General features: G+C 32.3%; 1 protein-coding gene and 1 long non-coding RNA gene across 5 annotated transcripts; both read right to left on the bottom strand.

Moving 5' to 3' along the window:
* Positions 1–6,332: 6,332 nt before the first annotated feature.
* On the bottom strand, positions 6,333–9,816 carry LOC120575864 (probable terpene synthase 2). The gene is made up of 7 exons (XM_039826648.1): positions 9,650–9,816; positions 9,251–9,530; positions 8,554–8,926; positions 8,227–8,445; positions 7,994–8,132; positions 6,957–7,205; positions 6,333–6,860 (listed from the first exon to the last, which is right to left on the bottom strand). Exons 1-7 carry the CDS (start codon positions 9,755–9,757, stop codon positions 6,567–6,569), a joined length of 1,662 nt encoding a protein of 553 aa, XP_039682582.1. The 5' UTR covers positions 9,758–9,816; the 3' UTR covers positions 6,333–6,566.
* Positions 9,817–11,849: 2,033 nt separating this feature from the next.
* Positions 11,850–15,040, bottom strand: LOC120575869 (uncharacterized). Of its 4 annotated transcripts, XR_005642096.1 has the most exons (5): positions 14,714–15,040; positions 13,335–13,381; positions 12,897–13,016; positions 12,669–12,801; positions 11,850–12,232 (listed from the first exon to the last, which is right to left on the bottom strand). It is a non-coding gene; the product is annotated as an uncharacterized lncRNA (long non-coding RNA). The 4 variants fall into 4 exon arrangements; XR_005642097.1 differs by lacking the exon at positions 13,335–13,381 and having other exon boundaries at positions 14,714–15,036; XR_005642095.1 differs by lacking the exon at positions 14,714–15,040 and having other exon boundaries at positions 13,335–13,804.
* Positions 15,041–17,930: the final 2,890 nt, after the last annotated feature.

Genomic DNA, 17,930 nt, shown 5'->3' with positions numbered 1-17,930 from the left:
TTAATAAAATGTGTGTAGAACTTTTATTCGTCACAAGTTTAGCCATATATTTCCCTTTCTTTTGCATGTATCAAATAGAAAAAGATATGACCATTTTATAATGTTTAAAGCTTAAACTTACTTTGCATAGATTTTAGAATACTTGGTAAAATGCCCCTTAACTGTATTGAATTATCTTGGTTGTCCCTTTAATATACTTAGTAAGGAGGTTGTATAAAAAAATAATTTAATTATAAGAAATAATTTTAATTTTTTAACCTTTTGTGATAGAATAAAAATGTTTTTACCATTGGAAAAATGTCAGATATTAAAAAGGTCGGATAATTTTTAGAAAGCATCTGATACAAAAGATAAGCATTGGTGACTTCAAACAAGATTTGAAGAAATGTCAAACCAAAAGTAAAAAAATTAATTAGAAGAGATATCTTATCTTGAAGCTTCTGATGGAATCAAACTCATTGCATCTGAAGATGGCGTCAATAGTCTTGGACACTTTGACCTGATTCGTCTTCTTCTAATGGAATGTCTCTTTCAAACCTTTAATGGTACAATCTGTCTTCTTTTGGCCACGTGCAGAATCAAACATGAAAATTCAAGGATAAAGAGAATGTAACAGATCATTCTATAAGAAGGAAAGGATTTTCGAATGACTATTCAACAACATTATCCATAAGAAGTAAAAGTCTTAACGATTTTGATCAAGCTTCTCAAGGACTTAATTGAAGCGTTGATCCCTCTTAAATAACGAGTCTATTATTCTCTCCTAGATAAGAACCTGACTTCAATCATTTTACAAGTGTCATTACTCTGTATAATTAAATAGCGCAAAAACAGTAAAAAAAAATTCTAAAAAATTTTAATCTTAGAGGGAAAACACTAATTCTAAAATTAGAGTTTTCTCCTAAGCTGAAAACACGATAAGAAGCAAATAAAGTTCTGCTTCTGATGTGATGTTTAGTACTAGATTGCAGCGGATAAAAATAGAGAGAGAGAGAGAGAAAAAAAAAAGAAAGACACAAAGCAATTATACAGGTTCCTTCCACAAACCGGAAGTCAGTCATCCCTTTCACTTCCAAGGAGAGTTCATTAAAATGTAATATCTGATTACAACTGCTCAATGCTAAAACTAGCAAGAGACTTCAAACTACTTAAGCACAACTGCAAGAGATTTCATATGCTCCTGAACACAATCAAGAGACTTCTTATCCTCAAGCACAGCTGCAAGAGACTTCTATTCAAACAGAATTACAAAGAAAAATGTTTGATGCTGAACACTTGATATACAATCAATGGTGTTCACAATACAAATCAGATACAAACTCTTAAGACTCTAAAATTTCTAAGATATAAACTTTGATAAGAAATTCTACGTGAACTTTTGATGCAGAACAATTTCAGCAGAGTTTTGGCGCTTGTAAATTGTTGTATAGTCTTCACTCCTTTATATAGAGGTGTGAAAGAGACGTTGTGAATTGCCAGCACATCAAAATAGAGTCGTTTGAAAGTTTGATCAATCACCAATGATATTTTTCCTGATATGGTTATTATCCTATGAAGGATCAATTTCAAATCCATTCCATGTATGAAGGAACATTGTTGCAGGCATAGTTGTTATCCTTGTCCTGTAGCAGAGACACAAACTGAGTAGTGGAGGTAATGGTTGTACACTTCGTACAATTGTACTTTGTCAATGCTCTTCAAAGAACAAGCATACAATGCCTTCAAATTTATATGAATCACGTGTGTGTTGTTTTAATTTTAAATTTTAACTATTCATTTCCAAGTATACAGGGGCGGATCCACAATATAGGTAAGTGTGGTTTATAGCCACATATAATTGTTAGCATTTTTTCCCTTTTACCATGCCTAAAAATATTGATTATGTACTATATATGTTGTGCTTATATCACATTCCTTTATATTCTACGGTCTATCAGTGGAGGAAGTGCTTTTCTCTTGTACATGTCCTGGGTTCAACTCCCATTACCTTGCAACCTGTAGGAATTGTACCTGCAAAAGAAGGGTCGATGATACACCCTAACCGCTTTGCCATAGTGCTTAATCTGTTGTATATAGTATCGTTTAAATATATAGTATTATAAACCAAAGATAATGAACAGAGAGTTGAATTTTACAGTATACATATGTTGAATTTTACATGTACATGGTGGATGGTTATGTTTATTGTATACATATGTTGAATTTTACATTTCATTATCCTTTGCAAATGTGTTCAACCTATGTGGCCTGCTATGCTAGAGAACGAACAGAGAGTTGGATGTGCATGTTGGTTTGAATTTCTCTCTACTGCATTGGCTCAAGTTCTTCATATACTTTTCGAAAAGAGAACATGAGATGTTTGAGTAACTAATGTTGTCATTGTACTCGGCTTTATATGTATTATCCTTTTCAAAATTTCTAAAATGATATATAATAAGTTCTAAAAAGTTGAAAATAAAAAATGATGAAAAAAATATAGGATTTACTCTCCTATGTATAGAAGCTAAGGACATATTTGGCTCTTGTAACTGTTGTATGTATGTATATTTTAACATACTCTCTTATTATATTGAGTTACATTAGAGGGTGTGTTAAAAGGTGATAAACTGAGCTTGTTTTTGGCTGCTTGCTGGTGGATTTGGAGAGCAAAAAATCTATTATGCTTGGAAAGTGTAACGATTACAAAAAAAAAAAAAAAAATTGGAGCAAGAAACATTGTGGGTTGGATGGATTTGTTAGATCCCCCCGCTGGAATCACCCCTTTGTTGCGGGTTGATGCTCTTTAGGCTCAGTTTGTGAGTACTGAACATTTAATTACGATGGGATTGTGTTTACACCGATTTTTGGTAATGTAAACTTGATTATCCATCAATGGTATCCATCAATGATTTCAGGACATAAATGTCGATCGAGGGTGACAAATGTATTTTTAAAGGGGATCGTTCAAGCCTCGCGGTTTATGACATCACTTCCAGCATTCTTTAAGAACATTAATGTCAGAATTGTTTCCAACATCTTGTAATAACAAGTTGTCTCATGACCACATGATAGAAAATTTCCCAAGTGAGCATGTTAAAAAGAAGAAGAAATAGAATAAAGATGAAAAGAAATGCAAAAGAAAAAGGAAAGTAAAACAAGAACATTGGTATTAAATTGTAGGAATGTAAAGGGTGGTCGGAATCTGTCAATCTCTCCACTCCTGAACCCGTTTGCTCCCATGGCGTAGGTGTTACAGAGTTTTCAGAAGTCAAGAAACCAACCTATTGTTATTATTACAAACTGATATATATATAGGCCTTGTAGAGAAAACTACCACTAAATCCTACGGTCTATATTAAAAGTAGAAATAACTTCCTATAACTTCCTAAGACACTAGGAAATAACTTTCATGCACTAAGACACTAAGAATTAATCTTTGTAGCCCTTCAGTTTTGTTTGTCACCGCATGTTCGACTTTGCCTTATTATTGTTACTAGCACCATGTCCACGTTGAAGCATTCCATATCTTTAGACATTGGATCTTGCATAATCATGTTACATCACGTTACTGTGCCAATAATTTCTTTATTTCTCCAAGGCTCCTCCCACAAAAATGAATCACTTGATAAACTAATGGTTCTCCAAGGCTTCATTAGCCACATGCATGAAATATATTAAATTACTTTGTCGAAAACCCAGCGTGTCGAATTCTGTATGGTCTTGGTCGAAATCTCTTTGCACTTTGCAGCATGTCGAAAGAACACATTTGCCTTGTCGAAGATAGAATCATGAGTTCGACCAAATAGTTCATTTTTGGTGTTAACAGAGGCCTCCCAGAATGTTGTTTCTCGAAAGACATGAGAGGAATAACATTTTGAAACATTAAACAAAATATGAACATTGTATGTTTATGGTCTTCTTCGACCACTTCATAAGAAGTTATTTTTCATCTCTTCAAGCCAAATTCAAATTTAGTATATTGGCTTTAATCAACTTCAAATAAATCACTCAAAAATCAACCGGTAATATATGCATACACCATTCATGGATACATGACTCTGATTGTATCTAAACCAATCATAAAACTTTCAAATATTTATAATCATAATCGACAGAAATGAAATCAGTCGAAAGTTTTGTTTTTATGTGCTCTAATAATTAATGGCAAGTACCATTTTATGAAACAATATCATGTATCAAAGGACAATCTTACATATCCACTCAATTAAATTTAAAATGTTGGCAAAGTATCATATTTTTTATTTGAGCATATAACATTACATTGATAACTTGTATCAAAAAAAAAAAAAAACATTACATTGATAACAAAAGAAATCTTCTTGTTTTTTTTTTCTCGACAAAAGGTCAACAAGAGAATTCAATAAGAAGAATCCTCTGATTGGCTTTAAAATACCGGTCTTTATTAAACATTCAAGCCTTAAATATGATCATGGTTTAAAAACAAAATCATTTTAATTACGGTTTTAAAAACCAAATTTACAGTCATAATATGACTTATTCATCCATAGATTTTTCAGGCGAATGTTAATCATAAAGATTAAATCAACAATTTTAAAACATTAGAGGCCTCTCAAAGGCTAAAACTTTTCAGTTTCAATCTTTGTAAAATATGGCTTAAACAAAACCATTTTTTTTTGTGTGCATATAAAGTGTTGGGTCGCACAAAACATGAAATTGTCCCACTGGGCGTGTCAATTTGTTTACACCAATTTTTGGTAATGTAAACTTCATTATCCATCAATGGTATCCATCAATGATTTCAGGACATAAATGTCGATCGATGGTGACAAATGTATTTTTAAAAGGGATCGTTCAAGCCTCGCGGTTTATGACATCACTTCCAGCAATCTTTAAGAACATTAATGTCAGAATTGTTTCCAACATCTTGTAATAACAAGTTGTCTCATGACAACATGATAGAAAATTTCCCAAGTGAGCATGTTAAAAAGAAGAAGAAATAGAATAAAGATGGAAAGAAATGCAAAAGAAAAAGGAAAGTAAAACAAGAACATTGGTATTAAATTGTAGGAATGTAAAGGGTGGTCGGAATCTGTCAATCTCTCCACTCCTGAACCCGTTTGATCCCATGGCATGGGTGTTACAGAGTTTTCAGAAATCAAGAAACCAACCTATTGTTATTATTACAAACTGATATATATATAGGCCTTGTAGAGAAAACTACCACTAAATCCTACGGTCTATATTAAAAGTAGAAATAACTTCCTATAACTTTCTAAGACACTAGGAAATAACTTTCATGCACTAAGACACTAAGAATTAATCTTCAAAGCCCTTCCGTCTTGTTTGTCACCGCATGTTCGACTTTACCTTATTATTGTTACTAGCACCATGTCCACGTTGAAGCATTCCATATCTTTAGACATTGGATCTTGCATAATCATGTTACATCACGTTACTGTGACAATAATTTCTTTATTTCTCCAAGGCTCCTCCCACAAAAGTGAATCATTTGATAAACTAATGGTTCTCCAAGGCTTCATTAGCCAGATGCATGAAATATATTAAATTACTTTGTCGAAAACACAGCGTGTCGAAGTCTGTATGCTCTTGGTCGAAATCTCTTTGCACTTTGCAGCATGTCGAAAGAACCTATTTACCTTGTCGAAAATAGAATCATGAGTTCGACCAAATAGTTCATTTTTGATGTTAACAGATTGTTTGTTTTTTTAATTTGAAGGATTGCGATGGGATTGTTATTAAGTTAGGTGGTGATAATGTAGTATGATAATTATTCACGGAGATAGAAATAATTTTGTGGGTAAGTCAATTCTTTTAATGTATAAATTTATAATTTTATATTAGTTAATTTGGGTGACTATTAACTTTTTATTTATGGAACATGTTATAAACTGATGTTTTAAGGATGTTATATTCCACACATGCATAAAAATTGGTGAGAGATATAGCATTATATATATAATAATTAAAAACAAATAAATATTCATAAAAGTTTGTTGCCTTAGTGGCTAGGAATTCATTGAAGGTTGGTTCGGTTCCCTTTGACGTTTTTTAATAAATCTTTTAAAAAACAAATAGAAAATTAACAAAAAAATGGCATGCCTGATTCAAACTAGGAATAGAAAGGTACTTGATTTCTTAGGTTATCTGCTTGTATATATAATATTACTTCAAACTCTAATATGTATACATATACTTATTAAAAATTATTTTACTAAGATTTTGGATGGGGCGTGATCCACTCTAACCCATGAGTGGTTCCGCCACGGATGATAATATTATTAAGATATGAGATCATTTTCACTATTTGAACAACGGAAGATTATAGTTGCACCAACAAAAAACTCATAATATTTTTTTTTTGGGACCCCTTTATAAGGACCCAACAAATAATTTATTCTGCCAATTGATAATAATTTCAAAGTTTTACAACAATAATTTACCAAACAACTTTTAACTTTAAAAGAGTGAGGATCCACCTTTGATCCATTTTTTTAGGTTCTTCACATTGGAAGCACTAAGTTTCCTTTATTCAAATTTGAAACTCGAAATATAAATAAAGCACGCAAAGACATAAACATCGATGCTTAAATTGGAATTGGATCCACCATCACGTCTTTAATGTATGTTTTCATCAGTCCTTCAGCATGTGTGTAGTTATCTTTATCTGTGTAAAACACATCCATAAAACGCGAAAAATTGAGAGCGCGAGTTAGAAAATCCATTGGAACTTCGGTTGGCCTAAGACAATCTCTGTTTATATCTTTCCAAGCTATTGCAACTCCTTTTTGGCATTCTTGAATACCAGCTTCCCTAGACATACCATGATGCTTTTTATAACAATCCAACAATGAGCAAACATGTCCCCTTTTTTGTTCAAACTGTAAAATAAGAAATAACCATGCAAGTATTTATACCATGTCAAATAAAAAGTAGTATATTAAGAAGGAAATAATTTCAATAATTAATATAGATACCTCAGTGGACACAATTTCATCCATTAGCCTACATATATTTGCAGCACCATTAACAATTTTTGGCTCATTTGTTACCCATTTGAAAATGTTTTCAGTGACTTTGTCTCCCATGCCAATGTAAGAAGCTAATATTAGCAAACTGTAACAACATGATGTTCTTGATACGCGCATGTACTCTTCTGTTGTTGGTATATAGTTTTCGTTCAACCATCTAGCCTCAGTCATATAGGCTTGGACTGCCTTTTTAAACTACCATCATCATCATGCAATACAATTGAATTATGAGCATACTGTTGATTAATAATTAATAATTAAAAGATATTTCATTTATTAAGTAATAAAGGCTACTACATACTACTTACGCACTCATTTGTACTCTTTCTGTTTCATTTTAATTGTCACTTACAATTTTTTATATGTTTCAAAATAATCATTACTTTACAATATCAATGTAATATTATTTTTTATTCATTAATATACCCTTATTTATTGAATTCTACCTTACTTAATTAATCCACTAACTACTATTAATAAGGGTGTTTTATTGAATGATACTAATTTTAACATTAAAATAAAATCAACTTATCATGGAGTAATTATTAATGTGTTTAGCAAAGAGCAATTAAATTACTACTCTCACGTTCTTTTTGTAGAATAATTTTGTTTCTATTTAACTATCAAAGTTCAATGCAATATTAAATGTTGTTTTTTCAATATTACCCTTAATTATTTATTACAAAGAGAGAAATATATGAAACAATATATTAAATGAATGAGGCTATTATTGGAAATTGATAAATTATTGTATCAGAAGTAGTTATATTTATTGATTGTATTGATTTATGTAAAATGTTAAAAAGTGAAAATTAAAAAGGAACGGAGGTAGTATGTTCAAACAAACTGAAATGTTAAATTTCTCAACTTCACAATGTTAAATTGGTACCTCTTTTGTGTGGATTTTTATTTTCTCAATTATAAATCCTATTTGCCTATAAAAAATACTTCAATTTAAGTATAGAAAAGGCACAAACTCATACTTCTTTTTTGTAGTAGTTGAGGATGTACTCCCTTCCTTCTTCGATCATTGCTTGCTCTATTTCTTCGTAAACGTTCCAGAACGATTTATAAAGTAATTTCATGTAATCTGGAAGATCATCCGAGACGATAACATCCCACCTGAAAATCAATTTCGTTGCAATCACTTTCATTTTTTCTTAAAAAAAATATACGGAAAATTAAATGTGATGGATCTATGAATATGTCAATAAACCTTTCAATTGCCTCGGTAAAACGTTCAAGTTCATCAATGGTTCCATATGAATCATATGTATCATCAATGAGTGATAACATGACGTTTATTTTCGGTAACATTTTCCTTGCTCGAGAATATTGCGGCTCAAAATATACGGTCAAAGTCCAAAAGCAACATTCCACAATTCTGTCTCGTGCATAAGGTAGTTTGCTAGAAAAATCCAATTCCTTCCACCATCTTTAAAGACAACAAACAATTTTGTTATTACAAGGATTGTTCTTTGAAATATTCTTTTTAATTTGGTTTTGTTACAAAAAGATTGAAGGGTGTGATCAAAGTACTTACTTGGAAATGTTTCCAAATTCTTTTTGATGTAGGCTTTGGAGCAAATTGAAATCTAATTTAGAGAAAGTGAGTAGTATTTCATCATGGGAAGGATCTTGCTCATAGATAGAAATGTACCGTCGTGCCTCTAGCCTAGGCAAGCTCTTGTGGAGAGCCTGCCTTAAAGCATATTTGACTTGTGCTGCAAGAGAATGGCTCGATTCGGTAGCAATGAACTCAAGGTGCGTGGAAGTAAAAGCCAATGCCTCTTCCAAAATGTCTTCTCCATGAACAATCAAATGTGAGGCTTCATACAAGCTTAACATCCCTTCGACATCCATGATAAGTGTTTCGTTAAAGTTTCCTTGCTCATCTTTAAACTTGGTGAACACATCTAGCGAGTTTATAAAAACAAAAAGAAAAGAAAAACCATTAGATTCACACAAGAAAATCATTGCATTCCTGAAAAGAAATACTGACTATTCTCTCTAGTCTCAAAAATAAATAACGATTTTCTGAATAACAGATGTATCTGATCTCAAAATTTAATTCTTGACGCTATGTATTAGAGACGAAAAAAGATTTGAGTTATGCATGCTTTTTGTGAACCTAGTGTTTTTCACATTTTTCATCATTACTTAGAGTTAAGAGAGATCCTAACAATTGATTAAAGAGAAAGCAACAAATGTAAATAAGTACGAGTTATATCCATTCATACTTGGTGAAACGTAAAATCCATGTTGCCTCAACACCCTAAATAGCACAGCAAGAGAAAAAAGGTTGTCTTCAAGAATTATTTCTCCATTTTCAACATAACTTTTGTGGATATGTTGCAGAACTTCATCAATCTCTTTTTCAAAATGATAACTCAAACCCAAACGGCATATTGAATCAATCAGTTTAACTTTCTCAAAAGGTTTCTCTGATTTTGCAACAAGCATATTTCTTACATGACTTTTAAGTGTATCAATTTGTGTTACAATATTCTGATCAAGTTCCTGCAAGTGTTTGAAAATAAAATTTTCAATTAGTAAGAAAATTTATCTAATTATAAAATGACAAGGCTAATCATTGTTCGAATAGATGAACTATAGAAATGAATAAGGAACATATATACCATAGATTCTGAAGCATATTGAATGAAATATTCCCCCCAAATGTTAGGGTGATAATCTGCCAGATTTCTTTGCTTGGTTTCAGGATTGGAGTTACTTAGAGTAGACATCCCTAATGAAATGAATGAATGCTTTAATTTATTAATAGCTCTATTTCTTCAACTCTAAGGTTTTGGGATGGAAAATAAAGTGTCTACTACATAGATATTTATAGTAAACATATTATTTTTTTAATTACATATTTAAGCATATTTTATAAGAATAAGTAACGTGCATGATTCTCTGTTTTTGACAAAAAATGCATGTCTTATTTTAACGTAAAATAAGGCGAGCTGTCGGTCTGCGCTCGCAATTAAATCTTTAACGGTATGTTTTATAAGAATACATCATTATTGATTTTTTTTTAGAGGATAATCATCATTCATTTTAAATAAAATATTTGTAGGGCTATATTATAATTTAAATTACGGCACATGTATGTGTATATGTATAAGTAAATATAATGTAAATTTCATTCAATAATTTATTCAAGGTGAGCTGTCGGTGTGCGCTCGCAAAATTTGTAATTTTGAAACACGTGATGATTCGGAAATATATCTATAACTATAAATAAATAATATTACCTCTCCGTAGGTGTGTATGAGAATACGTTAAATCGGTCTACAAAGGCCTACGTCCAACGATGGATCTAGAAATTTTGAGCACTGTAGACAACATATATTTTTTAGTTTTTAAAGAAAAAGTATAGATATACATCATAATTGTTCTATGTGGTTTTCATATCATATAAATATTGAATGATTTTCCAATTTTCAATGTCAATAAAATTATATTTTATTCTTAATAATATTCGTTAAGAACAAACAAAAGAATTTACCCGAGGAGGATAAAAATACTCACAAAGGTGGCGGATCAATGAAAGTGGGCGTTGCGGTCGTTGATATAGTGGTCTGAGGATAAGATGGCCGCAACCCTGTTGAGGAGAAGGGGGTGTCATGATGCTCAAGTTAGTATATGAGCAAGAGTGGGGTGAAGCATGAAGAGATACATACCTTGTGATATTGTCAAAATTACTTTATATAGGGTTGAGGCGAGCGTTGTATAGTCCTGAGTTAGCCGTTATGATAGACACTCATTATGATGAGATTGAATGGCCGTTCCAAACCATTAGTATTATAGTCTATTATTGGTATGAGAGGATCCAAAACTATTGGGAGGCTTTGCTAGTTGGGACTTTGAGTAATTGGGCTCTAATTTGTGGCAGACTAGGCTTTTGGCTAGTCCAGATCATAAGCCATCAAGTCTTTAGTTCGAGGCATTCAAAGTGATGACTTCAAATGATGACAAGCAAAAAGGTGATGTCAAACTTATTTTGATAGAAATGATCCATAAAATAATGTTTATGATACTTTTAGTTCGATTATTATCCTAAGAGGATTTGTATTATGTTCCGAGGAGAGTTGTTTTTAAGTTTAATCTTTTGTGGAAAGCGTAGCGAGAAGATAATGTTTTTTCTTCTCAAATAGTGACGTGATTTTGCCAATCTTTTTTAGTTTTGTTCTCGTTGCAAGCTGAGCACACATAGATTTGTAGAGTTGGGTCATTGTAAAAATGATATTGTTCACGTTTGTAAACATGAGTTAATTACAACATGTGACATGCTTAGTGAAATGTCCCAGGTGGAATTCCAAGAGCACTTTGAATAAGACTTAGATGAAAATACATTGTTCAAGATAATGATTTTGATCCCCCTATTGTTCTCTAGGTGTCTCGCTTTATAAGTTTCACTTTCTTGAACTAATGGGCCTCTCTTTGGATGTTCAAGCCCATTAACCCTCTGAGGTCCATATGGCTCATGTGTACCAGGCGTGTGGAGCTGATCGTTTCTTTGCACTGCTCTTTTGTACAAGGCGAGTGGAGTCAAGGGTACACAACTCATGCCAAATTCCATCCATACAACTTTATCTCTCAAGCTCATTGAGTCTCTCAAGTATTTAATATATAACCTTGAAAATATTCTAAATAGTTGAACAGTGTTTATATAATAACATGTACTTTTGATATCTTTATGGGTTACAATTTGGCTTAGGTAAAAAGGAGATGTGTTTGGGAGAGTAAACTAAAATTGGAGTTATGTATCCACCCTATTGAACCAAAAAAGGGTTTTGAACAATGCCTCTGAAGTTTTGAAGATAACAAGTATGAAAAAAACAATTTGATATTGTCATACCCCAAATTTTGACTTAAAATATCGACATTCATACGTCGTTTGACCCTGATCGGGCTCTGACTTCACTCATATTTGAATTAACATATTAGAGAGAAGTTTTAATAACCAATTTGAATTACATACTCTATAAAATTTCCCCTGTCTTGCATAATGAAAATGAACTATGCACTATGCAACACATTTTGAATTACATACTAAAACGATTGCAAGTTTTCATCCAATGTAACATGTACTCTATAAATTATAACATAGTCACAGGTATAATTGTACTCTATTTCCCCTGTCTTCCCATGTCTTTTCCTTTCTTTCTTCTTCAAATCTTCTCACATCCTTTTACAGTATTAAACTTTTTGTTCTGCCAAAATAACAATATAATGCATGCTTAAGTAGTGGTCACATATAAACTATAACATAATCACATGTAGCAGCATAGAAAAACTTGCAATGATATCAACAATCATAGAGCAACATACAATAGCAAAACCAAATATTGTTGAACCAAAAGATAAAAAATATGCTCAGAAATGAGCAACAAACCAGAACAATCCAACAAGTTCTTTTTAATTCCTTATGTATATGTTATTTCTATAGCTAATTGCCCAATTCTTGAGTCTCCTTCCTACAAGAAGCATACCTTCTAAAAACCCATCTAAATTACCAAATTATTATTGGTGCAACAATACAGGTAACTCTATTGCTAAATGCAGACAGTGATAATCTGATTATAATTGTAAGTGATTATTTTCACAGTAACAATCGTATTAAGTATTAACAGTAGGAATGGAGCTAACCTTAGACCATCTTTTGTAGAGCATCAATAGCCAACGTATTTGATGTCACAAATAAAGGATTCCGGGTCATTACTTTTGACACCATTTTCTGATCCGGTCACAGACCCTCGGCAATAACTCTAGTAGCATTATCCTAAACAAAAGACACACCTCATTTCCTTGTATCTGATAATACAATATACACACACTCAATGAACAAACATACATTCACATAGAAAATTCACAAACCATGTTAGTCATTATTCCAAATAACAAAGCATTGGCATCAGTCAACAATACAACATCAACGTGTCGTGCTGCCATTCTGCGACATGCGTCTGAAACTGATTTCCCCTTAGATATAGTGGTCTGAAAACAATAACCAACACAAAACAAGCATTCTACCATGAAGCACAATAAAAGAAAAATCAAAACAATAACCAACACAATACAAAACTCACACTTCATCTCAACCATTTTTTCAACTTGAAAAATCAAATGAAAGAAAAATAAGCAAGGAGATGCGAAACCAAAGATGAAAACAAATACATAATCGAAGATGAAATCAAATAAAAAATGGAAGATGAAGTTGAATACATAAAGATGAATTCGTATACGGAATCGAAGACGAAATCAAATAAAATCGAAGATGGAATTGAATTCGGAATTAAAGAAGTGTTAATTCACCTGTGATTCGCACATTTAGCTTTGCGGCCATGTTTGAACGTTTGCTTCTGGTTAGCTCGAACACATGAGAGAGATATATAGATAGAGAGAGAGAGAGAGAGAGAGAGAGAGAGAGAGTGTTAAAAGAGTTGAAATGTTTTTTGTTTTAGTAGAATATGAATGTGTTTTGATATAGTGTTACCAATGTCCCTTTGTTTCATTGCTATTACACGTACACCCTCCGGTCATTAATATAAGCAAAAAACTACATTCTAAGTTCATTCATTTAATGATGTATGTGATCTATAATAAAGACATAATATTCCGTTAAACTTTAAAGTTTGCTGCTATTCGCTGATGTTGCGGTTTAGAGTTGGTATTCCGTTAAACTTTAATTGTTTGAAACTAATTTCATCTACATGCAAGCCGTAATATTCCATGTAAATCATAAATAAAAAGTGTGTGCGCGTGTGTCATTTATTTCTTTACCGCTTTATATATATCCAAAAATGCAAAAAAAAAAAAAAATTAGATTAGGGATTATGTGGTGATCCAACGTTACTACAAACAAATTCACGCGCTTTTATTTTTATTGATCCGTTAGTTTAATTTTCATTCATTATTCTAAAACAACAAAAACATTCAAATAACAAAAGTCCCAAAAATATTTTCATAATAAACCTTGATCCAAAATCAAGTGATTCCTTTTTTTTATTTCTTTCTTAATCAAATTTCAATATATTTAATCATACAAGTCATTTTCTTTTAACATAAAAAATACAAACAAAACTTATTTTGTTATTTGGCTTTTCATTTTAAAACTTTTTTCGAAAACTAATAAAAAACACACAACCAATCAAACGTCAATTTCTACTCTGAACTACGAGGTTTTGATCCCTCACGGGTACGTAGGCAAATGACCATGTCTTTTTAAGCAAGCAAGTTTATAGCACATTAATTAAATAAAACCAAGAGGTTCTCGTAGAGTACTACGAACATAAAGGGTGCTAATACATTCCCTTTGTGTAACCAAACCTCGAACCCTAAATCTTTTCAAAACATGGGGAGTTTGAACTTTTTTCCCCTTTTCAAATTAAATGTTCAGTCGTGAAATAATTAGTGAGTCAGACGCTAATCAAATAGTCTTTATCTCCAATAAATGACGCAACAGATATGCTAATGTGTGTTTAGGTGTGCAAATACATAGAATTAAATTGTGACTCTCTAAGTCATGTTTTGATTATGGTATATCAGGACTCTAAATGGGTGGGGCCGAGGGTGTTAAAACCCGCCCCACCCCGCCCCGTTGCCATGTCTAGTAACAACTAGTTTAAATCTCTCTCTCTCTCCCCCTCCCTCCGTCCCTCCCTGCACATGCTTAAGGGGTCTGAGTTTCTTACCAGTTTAAACAACATATTGTTGGTTGCTTTAAGGTATTTCTCTTCCCGTATGCCTTGGATCTCCGGTACAAGATGCATGCCATCTCATAACTCTGTCGTGACTTCTAGCTGCCTCTGTATGCAATCCACTGTGTAAATGCAAGACACGCTGCTAGTCTCTCCTCGAAAAAGAGCCCTTCCCCCAATTCCCAGTTTCCCTTGGCTTTCATATGAATAAATGTTCTGAAGAATCGCTTAATAAAATGTGTGTAGAACTTTTATTCGTCACAAGTTTAGCCATATATTTCCCTTTCTTTTGCATGTATCAAATAGAAAAAGATATGACCATTTTATAATGTTTAAAGCTTAAACTTACTTTGCATAGATTTTAGAATACTTGGTAAAATGCCCCTTAACTGTATTGAATTATCTTGGTTGTCCCTTTAATATACTTAGTAAGGAGGTTGTATAAAAAAATAATTTAATTATAAGAAATAATTTTAATTTTTTAACCTTTTGTGATAGAATAAAAATGTTTTTACCTTAGGAAAAATGTCAGATATTAAAAAGGTCGGATAATTTTTAGAAAGCATCTGATACAAAATATAAGCATTGGTGACTTCAAACAAGATTTGAAGAAATGTCAAACCAAAAGTAAAAAAATTAATTAGAAGAGATATCTTATCTTGAAGCTTCTGATGGAATCAAACTCATTGCATCTGAAGATGGCGTCAATAGTCTTGGACACTTTGACCTGATTCGTCTTCTTCTAATGGAATGTCGCTTTCAAACCTTTAATGGTACAATATGTCTTCTTTTGGCCACGTGTAGAATCAAACATGAAAATTCAAGGATAAAGAGAATGTAACATATCATTCTATAAGAAGGAAAGGATTTTCGAATGACTATTCAACAACATTATCCATAAGAAGTAAAAGTCTTAACGATTTTGATCAGGCTTCTCAAGGACTTAATTGAAGCGTTGATCCCTCTTAAATAACGAGTCTATTATTCTCTCCTAGACAAGAACCTGACTTCAATCATTTTACAAGTGTCATTACTCTGTATAATTAAATAGCGCAAAAACAGTTAAAAAAATTCTAAAAAATTTTAATCTTAGAGGGAAAACACTAATTCTAAAATTAGAGTTTTCTCCTAAGCTGAAAACACGATAAGAAGCAATTAAAGTTCTGCTTCTGATGTGATGTTTAGTACTAGATTGCAGCGGATAAAAACAGAGAGAGAGAGAGAAAAAAAGAAGAAAGACACAAAGCAATTATACAGGTTCCTTCCACAAACCGGAAGTCAATCATCCCTTTCACTTCCAAGGAGAGTTCATTAAAATGTAATATCTGATTACAACTGCTCAATGCTAAAACTAGCAAGAGACTTCAAACTACTTAAGCACAACTGCAAGAGATTTCATATGCTCCTGAACACAATCAAGAGACTTCTTATCCTCAAGCACAGCTGCAAGAGACTTCTATTCAAACAGAATTACAAAGAAAAATGTTTGATGCTGAACACTTGATATACAATCAATGGTGTTCACAATACAAATCAGATACAAACTCTTAAGACTCTAAAATTTCTAAGATATAAACTTTGATAAGAAATTCTACGTGAACTTTTGATGCAGAAAAATTTCAGCAGAGTTTTGGCGCTTGTAAATTGTTGTATAGTCTTCACTCCTTTATATAGAGGTGTGAAAGAGACGTTGTGAATTGCCAGCACATCAAAATAGAGTCGTTTGAAAGTTTGATCAATCACCAATGATATTTTTCCTGATATGGTTATTATCCTATGAAGGATCAATTTCAAATCCATTCCATGTATTAAGGAACATTGTTGCAGGCATAGTTGTTATCCTTGTCCTGTAGCAGAGACACAAACTGAGTAGTGGAGGTAATGGTTGTACACTTCGTACAATTGTACTTTGTTAATGCTCTTCAAAGAACAAACATCCAATGCCTTCAAATTTATTTGAATCACGTGTGTGTGGTTTTAATTTTAAATTTTAACTATTCATTTCCAAGTATACAGGGGCGGATCCACAATATAGGTAAGTGTGGTTTATAGCCACATATAATTGTTAGCATTTTTTCCCTTTTACCATGCCTAAAAATATTGATTATGTACTATATATGTTGTGCTTATATCACATTCCTTTATATTCTACGGTCTATCAGTGGAGGAAGTGCTTTTCTCTTGTACATGTCCTGGGTTCAACTCCCATTACCTTGCAACCTGTAGGAATTGTACCTGCAAAAGAAGGGTCGATGATACACCCTAACCGCTTTGCCATAGTGCTTAATCTGTTGTATATAGTATCGTTTAAATATATAGTATTATAAACCAAAGATAATGAACAGAGAGTTGAATTTTACAGTATACATATGTTGAATTTTACATGTACATGGTGGATGGTTATGTTTATTGTATACATATGTTGAATTTTACATTTCATTATCCTTTGCAAATGTGTTCAACCTATGTGGCCTGCTATGCTAGAGAACGAACAGAGAGTTGGATGTGCATGTTGGTTTGAATTTCTCTCTACTGCATTGACTCAAGTTCTTCATATACTTTTCGAAAAGAGAACATGAGATGTTTGAGTAACTAATGTTGTCATTGTACTCAGCTTTATATGTATCATCCTTTTCAAAATTTCTAAAATGATATATAATAAGTTCTAAAAAGTTGAAAATAAAAAATGATGAAAAAAATATAGGATTTATTCTCCTATGTATAGAAGCTAAGGACATATTTGGCTCTTGTAACTGTTGTATGTATGTATATTTTAACATACTCTCTTATTATATTGAGTTACATTAGAGGGTGTGTTAAAAGGTGATAAACTGAGCTTGTTTTTGGCTGCTTGCTGGTGGATTTGGAGAGCAAGAAATCTATTATGCTTGGAAAGTGTAACGATCACAAAAAAAAAAAAAAAAAAAAATTGGAGCAAGAAACATTGTGGGTTGGATGGATTTGTTAGATCCCCCCGCTGGAATCACTCCTTTGTTGCGGGCTGATGCTCTTTAGGCTCAGTTTGTGAGTACTGAACATTTAATTACGATGGGATTGTGTTTACACCGATTTTTGGTAATGTAAACTTCATTATCCATCAATAGTATCCATCAATGATTTCAGGACATAAATGTCGATCGAGGGTGACAAATGTATTTTTAAAGGGGATCGTTCAAGACTCGCGGTTTATGACATCACTTCCGGCATTCTT

The sequence above is a fragment of the Medicago truncatula genome, chromosome 6, assembly GCF_003473485.1.
Source record: "Medicago truncatula cultivar Jemalong A17 chromosome 6, MtrunA17r5.0-ANR, whole genome shotgun sequence".
Taxonomy (NCBI): domain Eukaryota; kingdom Viridiplantae; phylum Streptophyta; class Magnoliopsida; order Fabales; family Fabaceae; genus Medicago; species Medicago truncatula.
The sequence above is the reverse complement of the archived record's forward strand: the minus strand, read 5'-3'. Positions and strand labels throughout refer to the sequence as shown.

Bases quoted from the DNA above. Each gene is read 5' to 3' on its own strand.
- LOC120575864 (XM_039826648.1), bottom strand. From the start codon at position 9,757: ATGTCTACTCTAAGTAACTCCAATCCTGAAACCAAGCAAAGAAATCTG. The intron at 8,927-9,250 runs GTATGAATGGAT...TAAACTCGCTAG, and splicing joins TGGATTTTACGTTTCACCAA to ATGTGTTCACCAAGTTTAAA. The intron at 8,133-8,226 runs GTTTATTGACAT...ATTGATTTTCAG, and splicing joins TTTACCGAGGCAATTGAAAG to GTGGGATGTTATCGTCTCGG.